This window comes from Mastomys coucha, unplaced genomic scaffold, assembly GCF_008632895.1.
Source record: "Mastomys coucha isolate ucsf_1 unplaced genomic scaffold, UCSF_Mcou_1 pScaffold15, whole genome shotgun sequence".
Taxonomy (NCBI): Eukaryota; Metazoa; Chordata; class Mammalia; order Rodentia; family Muridae; genus Mastomys; species Mastomys coucha.
In genome coordinates, this window is record NW_022196897.1 from 36,935,151 (window position 1) to 36,952,083 (window position 16,933).

Consider the following 16,933-nt stretch of genomic DNA (forward strand, 5'->3'; position numbering starts at 1 on the left):
TGGTCTACAGAGTGAGTTCCAGGACAGCCAGGGCTACACAGAGAAACCCTGTCTCAAAAAAGCAAAAACAAAAAAAAAACAACAAAAAACCAAACAAGCAAACAAAAAAAACCTTGTATGTGAATATGTATAATAGCCCCAAAGTAAAATCAACACAGTGGTTCCGATTCCATCTGTTAGTGAATGGTACATAAAGTATTATATATCCAACCAGTGGAATATTGTTTGGCCTTGAAATGAAGCCATGATACACTGTGGATGGAACTTGAAACATACCAGGTGAGGGAAGCTGCTCAGAAGAGCGCACTCTAGGACCCCTTCTATGTGAAATACCGAAGACAGGCAGTTCTGTGAAGTCTGGAGGCAGAGCTAGTGGTTGCCTAGAACAAGGGAGAGTGTTGGGGAGACTGACTGCTAATCCAGTGAGGGGTTCTTCTGAGGGTGATAGGAAGGCTCTGGGCTTAGATGGTAATGTAGGACTTGAATGTTCCCTGCACTGTATTGCACAACGGGATGAAGTTTATTGTGTGTCAGTTATATTTTAACAAACAACTCCTCGATCTTCTGGTGACTATTCACACTGGTAAAGAGTGACCATCAGTGTTAGCCCAAGGACTTGGGCTTTTTAGCTAATGTTTTAGAAACATCCTTTCAGATTGTTATGAAAGCCTTTCATAGTTTAGTTTCTCCTTGTGCACGCTAATATGATGCTTTACCGATGTATCAATCCTGGGTATCTTTAGAGTATTTCAATTAAAAACAAACCCAAACAGCTTTCAGGAACAAGTATACCTGTCCCTCCATTTGTTTCTCACAGAAAGATAGCGCTTTGGAGGGTGGACACTAGCTTCCAAAGTGCAGCAGAGCTGCCTTAGGCTAGGCCTTGTCTGTCTTATTCTGGAAATAGTGCCAAGCTGCATGTTCCAGGAAGGTGGGCTTAAAGTTGATACTGCACGCTTCTTTCTAAAGAATGTTGCTGGCTGAGTTGTGTGCAGGCTCATGGAGATGGGCATTTTCAGTGTAAACAGATCAAAAGGCTGCCATACATGTTCGGCTGGATTGCAGCGCTTACAGCACTGGCTCTTTGTTCATTGGCCCAAGTAGTTGTGTGTATTCAGAAATCATTTAGAGTTGACTGGAAACAGAACAAGGAAATACTTTTAGAAAGGACCAGAGACTCATGCCTTGATTCACAGAGCGTGAGTGATTTAAAGCAAGGGTTTTAGTGGTCTAGGTAGTGGCCCGGAGTCTAGACCCAGGCATGTACTGGTTGCCTACCTGGCTGCCCTCTTCAGGCATAAACTGCTGCCTACCTAGCTGCATCTCCCAGTGTCTGAAGGGCCTTTGGGTGCTGAACAATTCCAGAATTTTTTTTTTTTTTTCAAGACAGGGTTTCTCTGTATAGTCCTGGCTGTTCTGGAACTCACTCTGTAGACCAGGCTGGCCACGAACTCTGAAATCCACCTCCTCTGCCTCCCAAGTGCTGGGATTAAAGGCATGTGTCACCACCACCTGGTCAGAATTTTTCTTAATATTTTTCTCACTATCTCATATGAAGCCTACATCTGTCTTTTTCCTTGCCTCTGATTGAGTGCTGTCTGTCTGTCTGTCTTCCTTTTCTCTGTTGGTAAGAGTCTTGCCATAAGCATGCTTACCTACTTTCTTGCATTTCTGACTTCTTCCCAGATCTCACGTCCTTTCCTCTGGCTCCAGGTTAGTACCATGCCCATGTCTAACACTGAATTGCCCTTTGTCTTTTGCTACCACACTGATCAAGTTACTTTAGTGATTCCTGTTAATCTAAAAACACCACACTCTTTGGCTTCTCCTGCTTTCAAAAAAAAAAAAAAAAGTAATCTCTTAGGAAGTGAGCATCCTGTAAAGGAAGAACACTGGAAAATCAAAGTCACAAAGGTACTTTTTCAAAGCACAGAGCTGAGCTGAAAATGAGCTTTCCACTCTGTGACACACAGATGGTAATATCTGATAAAGTCCTCATGAGGAGTGAGATGGAGCATAAATGGGTGGCTCGGACAGTCAGCATGGAGCAAGTCAGGTGAAGTTGAATTCATTCTCTCCTGCACTCCCTTCCTGCAATTTTGGGAATGAAGTCATCTAAGCACCTGTGACTAATGAGCGCTCTCAGCAACCAGCAACTCTCTAGGGGAAATAGTAGCCTTCCCATCCCTCTTAATGAAGATAGGGAAAACAAACATTCAAAATTCTGGACACTGTTGGTCACAACTCTTGTTCAGTCTTTAAGATTGTTCTTGGATTTCTTAATGATGTATTTGTAAGAACAATTCACTTTCTGTTTCTTTATTCTTGCTACTCATCTTCTGAACACCATCTTCCCTTTGTCTTTCGTAGTTGAGTTGCTTGCAGGCAGGGAGCAGTTCTTGGGGAACAGGTCAGTGTATTAATAGGCAGGCCATATGGTTCGCAGACATTTTGCTCTCAACAACTTGAGAGGAATTCTGGTGGCATGATTTTTTGTTTTTAATTTTAACTAGAGAAGTGTAAGGACCATCTGCTGTTGTTTTTTTGTACGTGATCCCGATAGGTCATTCGTTTTAGTATTCTGCTCCTGTGCAGTTGCACTGCAGTGCATAGAGGCTTCATGACAATGGTGGCAAGCTTCATTATCAGTAATGAGTGTGGAGTGTGCCATCCAGATCCCTTGCATGAGCTTCAGTAGGTTTACCTATCTGCTTAGGATTTGCAACTTCTGTTCCAGTGGGATACTTTAATTACAATGGACCATTTGGTTGGTTGGAAATGGGTGCTACACTCCTTGCCATGAAGCAAACCAAATTTTTAGGTAATGGTTATGTCAATGTGAGGTGAGGTTGCTTTAAAGAGAACCATGAAAGCCCTGAAGGATGAAGAATATGAGATAGGAAGAATGTGCTGGTTGGTTTTTGTCAATTTGACTCAAACTGAAATCACCTGAAATGAGGGAACCTCAACTGAGGATATGCTTTCATCAGATTGGTCTGTGAGCATGTCTTTGGGAGCATTTTCTTCATGATGGTTCATGTGGGAGGGCCCAGTCTACCATGGACAGTGCTACCTGTGGGCAGGCGGTCCTGTGCTGTATAAGAAAGCAGGCTGAGCAAGTCACAGGGAGCAAGCCAGTAAGCAGTGCTCCTCCTTGGCCTCTGCATCAGTTCCTGCCTTCAGGATGAGCTTGAGCTCCTGCCCTAGCTCCCCTTGATGATGAACTATAACCTCTAAGATGTCATAAAACTTGCCCCCCAAGTTGCTTTTTCATAATGTTTTACTACAAAAACATAAAAGCAAATTGAGATAGCAGTTTGTAAGGGGTAGCCAAATGCAGGTTTGAGCTAAGAACTCTAAGGGGAAGGGAGGTTGATAACAAAGGTGTTGAGAAGGGAGTGAATAGGGTGCAGGAGGTTCCACTGGGTCACACTGCAGAAGAGGAGAGAGTGCAGGCAGCCCTGGGCAAAGAGTCTAGTGTGTATGGAACAGGAGCCACAAGAGGGTATCAAGTGAGAAGGTAATGCCATCTTATTTTTTTTTTTTTAGGGTATCAAGTGAGAAGGTAATGCCATCTTATTTTTGGAATACTCACTCTGGCCAGTGATAGAAATGGATTATTAGGGATGAAGAATAGCAAGAGAACTGGCTAGGGGCTTCGGCTGTTTTGTGTAAGAGATTGATGGAGAGAATTGTGTGGTATAGATACTATGATTTGATAACGATTGGGGCTATATCCCAGATGGGATCTCTGGTATGCACTGAGCCTTAGACGTTTAGTGTAATTATTTGAGTGATTGCTGAAATACTCGGATATGGAGAGCATGATGGTTTTTCCTTTTCCTAGCGAAGTTTGGTTGACTAAGGAGCACCCATAGTGGTGGAACTATCTAGTAGGTGGACTCCTGAACCTCAATGTTTGGTGAAGGCTGAAATAGTCATTTCAATTTCCTAAAAGCCAAGTACAAAACAAAGAGACTTGGGCCCAGGCCAGTTCTTGACTATTTCTGCCTGAAAGAGAGGACAGCAGAGGACTCTGGTGTGTGTCGTCAGAGAGGATGGAGAGGCCATGTGCTGAGAGGACACCTGGAGGGAAACGAGTCTTCAGAGGCTAGTGGGTGGCCAAGTGCCAGTGTCCAGCACCTACACAGCAATGTTATTTGAATTTTGTCCTCTAGCTGCAAACAGTTGAACATGTGGGTTCATTGCCTGCCTACAGAATCCTCAGCCATTGCAACACCAGAAACATTAGACTCTCGTCTCCTTGGGGATTCTGTGTAAGGGTCTCTATGCTTGTCTTGATCAGAATTTGGGAGATATTCTTAGTAGTAAAATGGGTATGTGTATGTGTTGAGATGGGGAGAGGGAAGGAGAGGAGGGGACGAGTGTATATATAATTGGTACAAGTCAGTTCTCTGAAAACATTCAACAACATTCTAATCTCTTATAACACTTTCAGGTTCATTTAAAAACTAAAGCCTGTATGAGTACTGAGCGAATGAAGGACATGGAATGTATACATTTCTAACTAATGTGCTGGCTCTGACAAGACGGGTCCTGTAACTAATGATTTTCAGAGTTTCATCTTTCTCAGCATCAACCCAGCCATACAATCTTGCAGGCAGTTGCTTTGGGGGATTTAACTTTAGGTCATTTAAAAGTGTCATGCTGTTTGTCAACTGATAATTGGTAGTATTTTTAAAGGAGAATAGTGAATTCTTGTCTTCCATCTCTCTTAAAGGAAAGCATTAGAGCAAGCATTTAAACTGGAAGGCAAACTTGGGGCATCCCAGCTGTCTGTCCTGTGCACCATCATTCAGTAGTTCATTTTTCCTGCTGCATTAAATATATTTTCTCTAAAACTGAAAGCAGGATCGTGCCATGGAGACAACACAGTCTACACTGGTGTTCCATCTAAGCTTGGAGAAATAGTAAATTTGTTTTAAGTTTCTAGAGGGTTCTGTGGACGACTTAGGCAAATTCTGTAAATATTTATTCTCCTATGTTTTTAGTACATGAGACGGATCCCAGGGCCTCAAGCATGCCAGGTAAGAGCTCTGCCACTCAGATATGCCCGCACCCTTTTGTAAGTGCTTAATTTTGCTTTTTACTCTCCTGGTATCGAGTGATTTTTTTTTTTTTAAGTTTTTGTTTTGTTTTGTTTTTCGAGACATGGTTTCTCTGTTTAGCCTTGGTTGTCCTGGAACTCACTCTGTAGACCAGGGTGGCCTTGAACTCAGAAATCCGCCTGCCTCTGCCTCCCAAGTGCTGGGATTAAAGGCATGCGCCACTACTGCTCAGTTTAAAAAAAGTTTTTTAAAAATCATTTTAAATCATGTTTATTATGAGTTGGTATATGTGTGTGTGGCTGTGTATATATGAGCACTGGTGGTTAAAGAAGCCAGAGGAGGGTCTTGGACCCCAGGAAGTTGGAGTTTCAGACTATTGTAAGCGCCTGACATGGATTCTGAGAACTGAACTTGGGTACCCTGTAAGGGTGATATTTATTATTTTATTATTATTATTATTATTATTATTAATTTTTTTACGCTCCAGATTTTAGTTCCCTCCCAGTCCACCCTCCTCTGATTGTTATACATAACATACCTCCTCCATGCCCCTTGTCTCCACAAGGATGTCCTTGTGGAGGGGCCCTCTCACCCCACCTGATCTCTAAACTCCCTGGGGCCTCCAGTCTCTTAAGGGTTAGATGCATCTTCTCTGACTGAACACAGACCCGGCCTTCCTCAGCTGTATATGTGTTGGGGGTCCTATATCAGCTGGTGTATGCTGCCTGGTTGGTGATCCAGTGTCTGAGAGATCTTGGGGGGTCCAGATTAATTGAGACTACTGGTCCTCCTACAGGGTCGCCCTCCTCCTCAGCTTCTTTCAGCCTTTCCTAATTCAACCACAGGGGTCAACAGCTTTTGTCCATTGGTTGGGTGCAAATATCTGCACCTGACTCAGCTATTTGTTGGGTCTTCTGAAGTGCAGTCATGCTAGGTCCCTTTTTGTGAGTGCTTTACAGCCTCAGTAATAGTGTCAGGCTTTGGGGCTACTCATTGAGCTGGATCCCACTTTGGGCCTGCTGCTGGACCTTCTTTTCCTTAGGCTCCTCTCCATTTCCATCCTTGTAATTCTTTCAGACAGGAACAATTATCAGGCAGAGATGTGACTGTGGGATGGCAACCCAATCCCTCACTGGATGCTCTGTCTTTCTGCTGGGGGTGGGCTCTACAAGTTCACTCTCCCCACTGTAGGGCATTTCATCTAGGGTCCCTTTGAGTCCTGAGAGTCTTTCACCTCCCAGGTCTCTGGTGCATTTTGGAGGGTCCTCCCAACCTCCTACCTCTAAAGGTTGCCTGTTTCAATTCTTTCTGCTGGCCCTCAGGGCTTTAGTCCTTTTCCCTCACTCAATACCAGATCAGGTTCCCCTCTCCCCCAACTCCTTTCCCTCCCAGGTCCCTCTCTCCCTCCCTCCTTGTGGTTGCTTTCTTCTCCCTTCCAAGTGGGACTGAGGCGTCCTCACTTGGTACTTCAGCTTGTTGACCTTTTTGAGTTTTCTGGACTGTACCTTGTGTACTCTGTACTTTTTACTTTGACTAATATCCACTTACTAGTGAGTATATAACATGCAGGTCCTTTTGGGTTTGAGTTACCTCACTCAGGATGATATTTTCTAGTTCCATCCATTTGCCTGCAAAACTTAGGATGTCCTCATTCTTAATAGCTGAGTAGTATTCCATTGTGTAAATGAACCACATTTTCTGTATCCATTCTTCTGTCGTGGGACATCTGTGTTGTTTCCATCTTCTGGCTATCACAAATAAGGTCGCTATGGACATAGTGGAGCATGTACCCCTGTATCATGGTGGGGCATCTTTGGATATATTCCCAAGAGTGGTATTGCTGGCTCTTCAGGTAGATCTATTTCCAGTTTTCTAAGGAATTTCCAGAGTGGTTGTACAACTTTGCAATCTCACCAGCAATGGAGGAGTGTTCCTCTTTTTCCACATCCTTGCCAACATGTGTTGTCACCTGAGGTTTTGATCTTAGCCATTCTGATTGGTGTAAAGTGGAATCTCAGGGTTGTTTTGATTTGCATTTCTCTGTGTACTAAGGACTTTGAACATTTCTTTAGGTGCTTCTCAGCCATTCAAGATTCCTCTGCTGTGAATTCTCGGTTTAGTTCTATACCCCATTTTTTGATTGGGTTGTTTGCTTTTTTGGTGATTAGTTTCTTGAGTTCTTTATATAGTTTGGATATTTAGTCCTCTATCGGATGTGGGATTAGTGAAGATTTTTTTCCCAATCTGTAGGTTGCTGATTTCTCTTATTGACTATGTTGTTTGCCTTACAGAAGCTTTCAAGTGTCATGAGGTCGGTCCCATTTATCAATTCTTGATCTTAGAGTGTGAGCCATTGGAATTCTGTTTAGGAAATTTCCCCCTGTACCAATGAGTTCAAGGCTCTTTCCCACTTTCTCTTCTATTAGATTCAGTGTCCCTGATTTTATGTTAAGGTCCTTGATCCACTTGGACTTGACTTTTGTACAAGGTGACAAATATAGGTCTATTTTCATTTTTATACATATAAACAGCCAGTTAGACCAGCAATACTTTCTTAATTCCATTGTATATTTTTTGCTTCTTTGTCAAAGATCAAGTGTGCGTAAGTGAGTGGTTTTATTTCTGGGTCTTCAATTCTATTCTGTTTATCAACCTGTCTGTCTCTGTACCAATACTATGCAGTTTTTATCACTATTGCTTAGTAGTAGAGCTTGAGGTCAGGGATGGTGATTCCCCCAGCCATGTTTTTATTGTTAAGAATTGTTTTCCCTATTCTGTGTTTTTTGCCTTTCTAGATGAATTTGAGAATTGCTTTTTCCATGTCTTTGAAGAATTGTGTTGGGATTTTGATGGGGATTGCATTGAGTCTGTAGATTGCCTTTGGTAGGATAGCCATTTTTACTATGTTAATTCTGCCAATCCATGAACATGGGAGATCTCTCCATTTTCTGAGATCTTCTTTGATTTCTTTCTTGAGAGACTTGAAATTATTGTCATACAGATCTTTCACTTGTTTGGTTAGAGTTACCACAAGATATTTTATATTATTTGTGGCTATTGTGATGAGAGTTGTTTCGTTAATTTCTTTCTTAGCCTGTTTATCATTTATATAAAGGAAGACTACTTATTTATTTGAGTTAATTTTATACTGGCCACTTTGCTGAAGTTGTTTGTCAGCTGGAGAAGTTCTCCAGTAAAAGTTTTGGCGGTCACTTATGTATAGTATCATATCATCTACAGATACCTTTATTTCTTCTTTGCCAATTTGTATCCCATTGATCTCTTTTTGTTATCTTATTGTTCTAGCTAGCACTTCCAATACTATATTGAATAGATATGGGGCGAGTAGACATCCTTGTCTTGTCTTGGATTTTAGTGGGATTGCTTCAAGTATCTCTACATTTAACTTGATATTGGCTGTTGGTTTGCAGTAAATTGCTTTTATTATATTTAGGTATGGGCCTTGAATTCCTGATCTCTCCAATACTTTTAACATGAAAGGGTGTTGTATTTTGTCAAATGCTTTTTCTTCATCTAAGGAGATGATCACGTGATTTTTTTTCTTTGAGTTTGTTTATATACTGGATTATGTTCATGGATTTTTGAATATTGAACAAACCTTGTATCCCTAGGATGAAGCCTACTTGATTGTGGTGAATGATGGTTTTGATGTGTTTTTGGATTCGGTTTTCAAGAATTTTATTGAGTATTTCTGTGGCGATATTCATAAGCGAGGTTGGTCTGAAGTTCTCTTTTTTGGTTGGGCCCTATGTGGTTTAGGTTTCAGAGTAATTGTGGCTTCATAGAATGTATTAGGTAGTTTTACTTCTGTTTCTATTTTATGGAATAGTTTGAGGAGTATTGGTATCAGGTCTTCTTTGAAGGTCTGGTAGAATTCTGTACTAAATCTATCTGGTCCTGGACTTTTTTTGGTTGGGAGGTTTTTAATGACTTTTTCTATTTCCTTATGGGATATAGGCCTGTTTAGATAGTTTACTTGCTCTTGATTTAACTTTGGTATGTGGTATCTGTCTAGAAAAACCATCCATTTAATCTAGATTTTCCAGTTTTGTTGAGTATAGGCTTTGTAGTAGAAGAGGATGTTTTTTTTTAATTTCCTTTGTTTTTGTTGTTCTGTCTCCGTTTTCATTTCTGATTTTGTTAATTTGACTTCTGCCTCTGAGCCCCTTAGTTAGCTTGTTTAGGGGTTTATCTATCTTGTTGATTCTCTCAAAGAACCAGCTTTTGGTTTTGTTCATTCTTAGTATTGTTCTCTTTCTTTCTATTTGATTGATTTCAGGCCCTGAGTTTGACTATTTCCTGCTGTCTACTCCTGTTGGGTAACCTTGCTTCTTTTTGTTCTAGAGCTCTCAAGTGTGCTGTTAAGTTGTTTGTATATGCTCTCTCCAGTTTCTTTCCCAGGGGACTTAGTGCTATGAATTTTCCTCTAGCACTGCTTTCATTGTGTCCCATAAGTTTGGGTATGATGTGTCAACATTTTCATTACGTTCCATGAAGTCTTTAATTTCCTTCTTTATTTCTTCCCTGGCCAAATTATCATTGAGTAGAGAGTTGTTCAGGTTCCATGTGTATGTGGGCTTTCTGTTGGTTTTGCTGTTATTGAAGACTAGCATGAGGCCATGGTGATCTGATAGGATGCATGGAATTATTTCAATCTTTTTGTATCAGTTGAGGGATGTTTTGTGACCAATTATATTTTGGTCAATTTTGGAGACGGTACCATGAGGTACTGAGAACAAGGTGTATTCTTTTGTTTTAGGGTGAAATGTTCTGTGCATATCTGTTAAATCCATTTGATTCATAACCTCTATTAGTTTCACTGTGTCTCTGTTTAGTTTCTCTTTCAATGACCTGTCCAATGGTGAGAGTGGGGCGTTGAAGTCTTCCACTATTAATGTGTGGGGTTCAATGTGTGTTTTGAGCTTTAGTAAAGTTTCTTTTATGAATGTGGATGCCGTTGCATTTGGGGTATAGATGTTCAGAATTGAGACTTTCTCTTGGTGGATTTTCCCTTTGATGAATATGAAGTGTCCTTCCTCACCATGCTTGATAACTTGGTTGAAAGTATATTTTATTGGATATTAGGATGGCAACACCTGCTTGTTTCTTGGGACCATTTGCTTGGAAGACTTTTTCTATCCTTTTACTCTGAGATAGTGCCTGTCTTTGTTATTGAGGTGTGTTTCTTGTATGCAGCAAAATGCTGGATCTTGTTTACATATCCAGTCTGTTAGCTCATGTCTTTTTATAGGTGAGTTGAGTCCATTAATATTGAGAGATAGTAAAGAGAGATGACTCTTGGTTCTTGATATGTTTGTTTTTGTAGGTGCCTTTATGTGCTTGTTGTTCTCTGCTTTTGACTTTGTTGTGAGATGCTTAATATCTTATCTTTTCTCTGGTGTAGGTACCTTCCCTGTGTTGGAGTTTTCCTTCTAGGATCCTCCGTAGGGATGGATTGGTAGATAAATACTGTTCGAATTTGGTTTTGTCCTGGAATATTTTGTTTTTTTCCATCATGTTGATTGAGAGTTTTGCTGGGTATAATAGCCTGGGCTGGCGTTTGTATTCTCTTAGAGTCTGCATAATCTCTGACCAGGCTCTTCTGGCTTTCATAGTCTCTGTTGAGAAGTCTGGTGTAATTCTGATAGGTTTATCTTTGTATGTTATTTGGCTCTTTTCCCTTGAAGCTTTTAATATTCTTTCTTTGTTCTGTGTGTTTAGTATTTTGATTATTATGTGACAAGAGGATTTTCTTTTCTGGTCCCATTTATTTAGTGTTCTGTAGGCTTCTTGTACCTTTATGGCCATCTCTTTATTTAGATTTGGGAAGCTTTCTTCTATGATTTTGTTGAAGACATTTTCAGGTCCTTTGAGCTGGGAATCTTCGTTCTCCTCTCTTTTGATTATTCTTAGATTTGGTCTTTTCATTGTGTCCTAAATTTCCTGGATGTTTTGGGTTAGGAGTTTTTTATGTTTCAAATTTTCTTTGACAGTTGTGTCAATCTCTTCTATGATACCTGAGATTCTCTCTTCTATGTCTTGTATTCTGTTGGTGATACATCTGTAATTCCTGACTTCTTTCCTAGGTTTTCCATTTCCAGGTTTGTTTCCATTTGTGTTTTCTTTATTGTTTCTACTTCTACTTTTAGATCTTGTACTGCTTTATGCAATTCTTTCACCTGTTTGAATGTGTTTTCCTGCATTTCTTTAAGGGATTTATTTGTTTCTTCTTTAAAGGCTTCTACCTGTTTATCTGTATTTTCCTGTATTTCTTTCAGTGAGTTATTGATATCCTCCTTAAAGGACTCTATTATCTTCATGAGATAGGATTTTAGGTCAGCTTTCTGATTTTCAGGTGTGTTGGTGTATTCAGGGTTTACTGTGGTGGGAGAACTGGGTTCTGATGATGCCCACATATATTGGCTTCTGTTGCTTATGGTCTTGTGCTTGTCTTTTACCATCTGGCTATCCCTGGTGTTTTCCGATCTGGGTGACTCTGTCTGGAGTCTGCCTCTTTTGTTCCTTGGTTGCTTCAGGTCTCCTGGTAGGCCTGAGGCCCTGGCTGTAGTAGATCTCCTGTGGGGCCTTCCAACTGGGGGGGAGGGGTCTTCAGAGGGGTAGAGAAACTGATGATCTGTTGCCTTGGCTGCAGGAGATCTCCTGGGAGGCCTCAGATTGTTGGGTCTTCAGAGGAGCAGTCAAGCTGTTGTCTTGTGTGAAGCTGTTCTCCATGGGGGCCTATGGACTGTGGTTTCTGTGTGCAGCAGAACTCCCAGGAGGCTTTTAGTCTCCTAATATGGGTTGAATGTGAAAATGGGTAAGGCTAGTAAGCCAGTTAGTTGAGTATTTTGGTGAGGAATAGTTTTTGGTTACTCAACCAAATAAATACCTGGTTCATTAACCAAAGTATAAAACTGTGAATGAAACCCAAGGAAGTGATTGATCCCTTCTCACCATTCCTTTCAGAATGGCTGTAGGTCTGCATCTGTGAGTAAAAGCTCACTTGGTCCCTGCCCCTCCTTTTTATGTGTTATAAAAATTCTCCATTTTCTAAAGTAAAATTAGACATAACTTGTTTGCCTGGCTAGGTCAATTCTATTTTCAGAGTCTAAAGGTCAAACATATGGCCTAAAGCTGGGATTTCACCTCCATCTGCCTAGAGCCATGGGATGAACGAGTGGCTTTAGCCATGGGATGAACTGGAAGGCTTTAGGTTTCCTTGTAGGAAGGTTATAGGATGTAGAGTGTCTTCTCTTGGAGCTCTGATGAGCAGTTGTCTCTTCAAGGAGTCAGTCTGTCCCTGACTTGTAGGAGATGTGGTTTTAGCCATCCTCTTTCTTCTCTTTCCGATTTGTGGGCCAGACTGTGTAAGGCTGTGCTGATTTATCTGGGCACTGTTGGCAGAGAAAACTGCAGTTTGGACCCGTGTCTTACCAACTCCTCCCCAGTGTTCAGTGCTGTGTCTGACACCGAGATACCTGTTGGTCCTTACTGAACAGGGAATGACAGGCAGCGGGACCTATCTGGTGCTGTGGTAGCTCCTCCATTCTCCTGACATGGCACTTTCTCTCAAGTTTACATATGTAGCTACCAGCCAAACTCCTAGACAACCATTCTGCCTCACATTTCTTGTTTTGTTGCATAGAAGGGCTCCTTTGTTTTGGAAGCTACTGTCCAGTTTAGACATTGCTTCTGTATGACAGGGAACTGAATTCTGTGGGATGATAGCAGTGCTGTGTGTCTACTGAGAATGTCTTCTTCAATCTGATCATGTCATCTCTCCAGTAAATACAACACAGGCAGGTTTTATTTGAATACTTATTTGGCCAGCAGTACCCTACATAAATGAACTGTCTCCAGATTTTCTTGCTAGCCCTGGGCTTGTGGTACCCTCTTGTTTCCTGAATACACCAGACCCTTTGCTGCCTACTCATCTGGTGCCTAGAACATTCTTCCCCTATATTTATCTTTTACATGATTCTCTGAGCTGAGACTTCTCTGGTCAAGCCTTCCGTGCTTCTGGCCAGCTCTGTCATCTCTGTAACTTACTGCATAATGGGCACCTTTTGTTTTCCTGTGTCAACATTCTTGCCTACTAGCTATCAACTCCACTTGCTGGGACTGTTCACAAATCTGCAACTAGTCCAGAGGAAATTCTCAGCAAATATATTCAAAGGAAGGAATTGTCTACCTTTTTATCCAGAAAAGTGGATAAAGACTTCGAGATCTGTGCCTTCAGGGCCCTTGATGTTCAGCATCCATGCATGCGGGGTCCTTGTGGCTTGTGCTATAAAAGGTTCCGTGGTGAGGGAGAGGACTTAAAGACTGGATTGGCAATTTAGTTGCTTGTGACTTAACTACTAATATTAGTGCCTTTTAGGCCCTAACCCCTAATGTGTTTTCTCCACCCCTTTCTTTCATCTGCTTTCAGCAAGGGAAGCCGTACGTCTTTGACCGAGTGCTGCCGCCCAACACAACCCAGGAGCAGGTCTACAATGCCTGTGCGAAGCAGATTGTCAAAGGTAAGTGCTGCTTTATTTCCTCCTGGGATTTCACTAATGAAAACAGTAAGTGACATTTGCAGCCCAGCAATCAGTGTGCCTCCACTGTAAGCAGAGGCCTGTTAATTGGAAACACTAAATTGCTGTCTTGGCTCTGGCCCTGACTTGCTGTGACTGACTTCAGTCACATTATTCAACGGCTGCATTAGTTTTCTCTGTTAACCGTTGCCACCTCTTTGGTGGGGTTATTCTGTTACCTAAGAGCTGAAAAAGCAAGGTAAAAGTGGTGGCCACAGAATTTCTCTCATGGTCTCAGGAAACTACAGGTAGAGTGCTCCTCTCGTTTTTGAGGGAGGAAATGCATTATTCCATGCTTTTAGCTGTACATGTTTGGCTGGTTTCTTTTACTAATAACTCCGAGAATGTAGTCTTACGGGTGAAGGTTGCTCTTGCCACCAAGGGATGTTCCACAGAGTCATGAAGTACCCCCTTTTACGGTAGCTGTGCGGGCATGTCTGCTCTACAGCATTCCTTCATCTCAATTTTGTCAAACCCGCTTCCAACCATCCTACCATATCCTGACATGTGCTCCTCCAAACAGGTAGCTTCAAGCTTGCCTTTGTGCTGCAGAGATCAGTTCTTTTCACTGGGCCTGGCCTTGTCGAGGGAGAATTTGTGTCAAAATAACAGCAGGACGAAGAAGCAATTTGCACATTGCTCTCTCTCTTGCCCTTTCAAAGCAGGAGCAGGTTGGAGCATGCTGTGGTGGGGCCTGCCATCTGGACGAAGCTGAGGGGCATCTCCTGCTCGCCTACTTCATCAAATCCTTGTCTTCAGATGGGAATGCCATGGCAGCCATGTGCTCAAAGGTCTTGATGCTGCCACCCATACAGGCAGCCATGGGTTTAAAAGACAGAAGTGTCTTGCAGCTTTCTTCTCTCAGGAGCTGAGCTGACTAACCTATTTGAAATTCATGAGATTCAGGCCTGATACATCTGCTAGATGAATTCTGACCCCAGACACCTGCGTGGGAGGCTCGTGTCAGCAGGCAATGTTCCCTGCTAAGGTGTATGCTTATTCACACTCTTGTTACAGACATCAATTAATTTTGAAGGTCTTCTCGATGAGATCATTATAGAAAACTGACAAGAAAAAAATAAGCCTAGATTTTAGCTGTTTTAGAATGAGCAATTTTGGCCAACAGGGGGTGGTGGTTTGTCTTTTGCCTCCTCTGCCTCTCTTTGAGTGGTTTCTGTTTTTGAAGTGTGTCGTCTTTGGCTTCCTCCTATTTAGGCCTGCCTTCCCCCTGTGGCTGAGCTTGTACATGGTTTTTTTGTTTTGTTTTGTTTTGTTTTTTTAAATTAAAGTAAGATTAATCACATGCTCCAGAATTTCCATCCTTTTCTCTCTCCAATTTCATTATCGAAGCAAATAGTATTTACCACAAGCTGTGCTAAGCATGAAGGCCATTTAAATACATCCAGCTACCCCTGTGCCAATGTAATTAGAAATGGATGCACTCCATTTAAAAACAACAGTGATTAACAAGCAATAGTAATCACCTTTGCTTTTCCATTCACTAGTGTGTGGTCTCTTTCAGTGTTTGGATATTTTCTTAGTATGAGGTGTCAGAAATAGACGTTCTCATCCTCATTAATGTGGAGATTTTTGTATGTGTGTGTTTTTTTTTAATGTGTTAGCTAAAAACTAAATTAAGAAGAAGCAGTCTCCGTGAATATATGTTCCAGTTCTAGGTACCCCAAATAGATGATGATCTACAAAGAAAACCCTTTGGAAGAACAGGACTCAGTCTATGATAAGCAGATGGTTCTAGGGCACAATGGCTATAATGTGAATGTACTCATTTGGTAGTAGTGAAGAATACCTTATTCTTCTTAAAAAGAAATTGTTAGGATGACAAAGGCCTAATGGAATGTTTGTTAAACATTTAAAGAAATAGACTCTTACTTATTCTTTTCATACATGAAACAATACACCTTGAGTATTTGTGCCAGTAACTTCTTCCTTCCACTCTCCCTCTTCGGAGAAATCCTCAACCCTTCGCTTCCTCCCACCCACCCCACATACCTCCAGCATGTCTCCCTTACTACTTCTTGCCCCTTCCCCCTCTTTTTGGATCCTGAGTTTAATTAGTGATGTTTGTTGAAATGCTGACTCTTCTCACAGCTGCAATAAGTTGACTGGTGGAATGGCCATGAGGGTGTCCCAAAGACAGCATTTCACAGCAATCCCTCCTTCTCCAGCTCTTTCTGCCTCTCCGACTTGTATTCTGAGCCTTGGGGAATGTGGGAGCTAGATATCCTACTGAAGGCTGAGCAGTTACTTGCAGAGACATTTATTCTCAGTACTTTGATCAGCTCCAAATCTCTACTTTAGCTGTTGACTACTTCAGAGAGAAGCCAAGACTGAAGGCAGCACAATCGATGGGTATAGGCATAAATATTGGCAAAGCAGTTTGATGGTAGGACTGGTTAGCAAATAATATGTTCCTCTCTAGGGCTGGTGACCTCCTGAGCTATGGCAAAGGCCAGATTTATAGTATCAGGCTTAAATTCCTTTCTATGAAGTAGGCCTCAAATCCAAGTCAAGACTAGTTGGTTATTCATATAACTTCATGCTGCTACTGTACCAGAGGTGAGTCTTTCCTGGTGGGTTGGTGTTGTAGCATGGAGGTTACAGGCGTACTGTTGGTGCCTGTTCTCCCCCAGTGGCCTGTATAGTACCTTCTGATACTATCAAGCTAAGAATTCAGTTAATATCATTTAATAACTCATGTCTTCTAGGGGGATCATTGTCAACTCATGCAGGGGATCTATGTTCAAACTCTGTGTGTGTGTATGTGAGTGTGTGTGTATTTAATTTTATTTTTTAATGAATTTCCAAAGTAGTAGGTTTCTATGGAGGTTCTTCGCACATTCTTAATTTGGGTTAGCTCACCCTGCTGACCTCTTTTCTCTTCATTTCCTATCTCCATCCCCATTTAAAACCTTAAATCCCCATATCCTCACCCCTTCCTATTGTTTTCTTCTATCCGCTCTTGCTCTTAAGACCCCATCACCTTTCCTTTTTCACAGCCCTGTCTATCTTCCTGGGCTTGACAGATACCTGAATGAACTTTAAAAGGAACCTCCGAGGCTCCTGCGAGAGGAAATGACTTTCCTTTCTGCATCATAAGGAAGGTAAATCATACATACATAAGCAAGACCTTCTTGGAATATGTTGCTGCCCCTCCGTCCAGCGGAAATAAGGAGGTAACAACGAGCTCTTCTCCAAGAAGTTTATTCAGGAACCTTCATTTTTACTTCTTCTCTAGCTAGCTTC

General features: G+C 41.7%; 1 protein-coding gene across 1 annotated transcript in view; it reads left to right on the top strand.

Annotated features, from left to right (window-relative positions):
• Kif5c (kinesin family member 5C) overlaps nucleotides 1-16,933 on the top strand; it is a 161,767-nt gene that overhangs the window by 39,376 nt on the left and 105,458 nt on the right. The window contains exon 2 of the mRNA XM_031370185.1: nucleotides 13,522-13,612. Coding sequence (XP_031226045.1) covers nucleotides 13,522-13,612 — 91 coding nt within the window. The remainder of the gene's footprint in view (nucleotides 1-13,521; nucleotides 13,613-16,933) is intronic.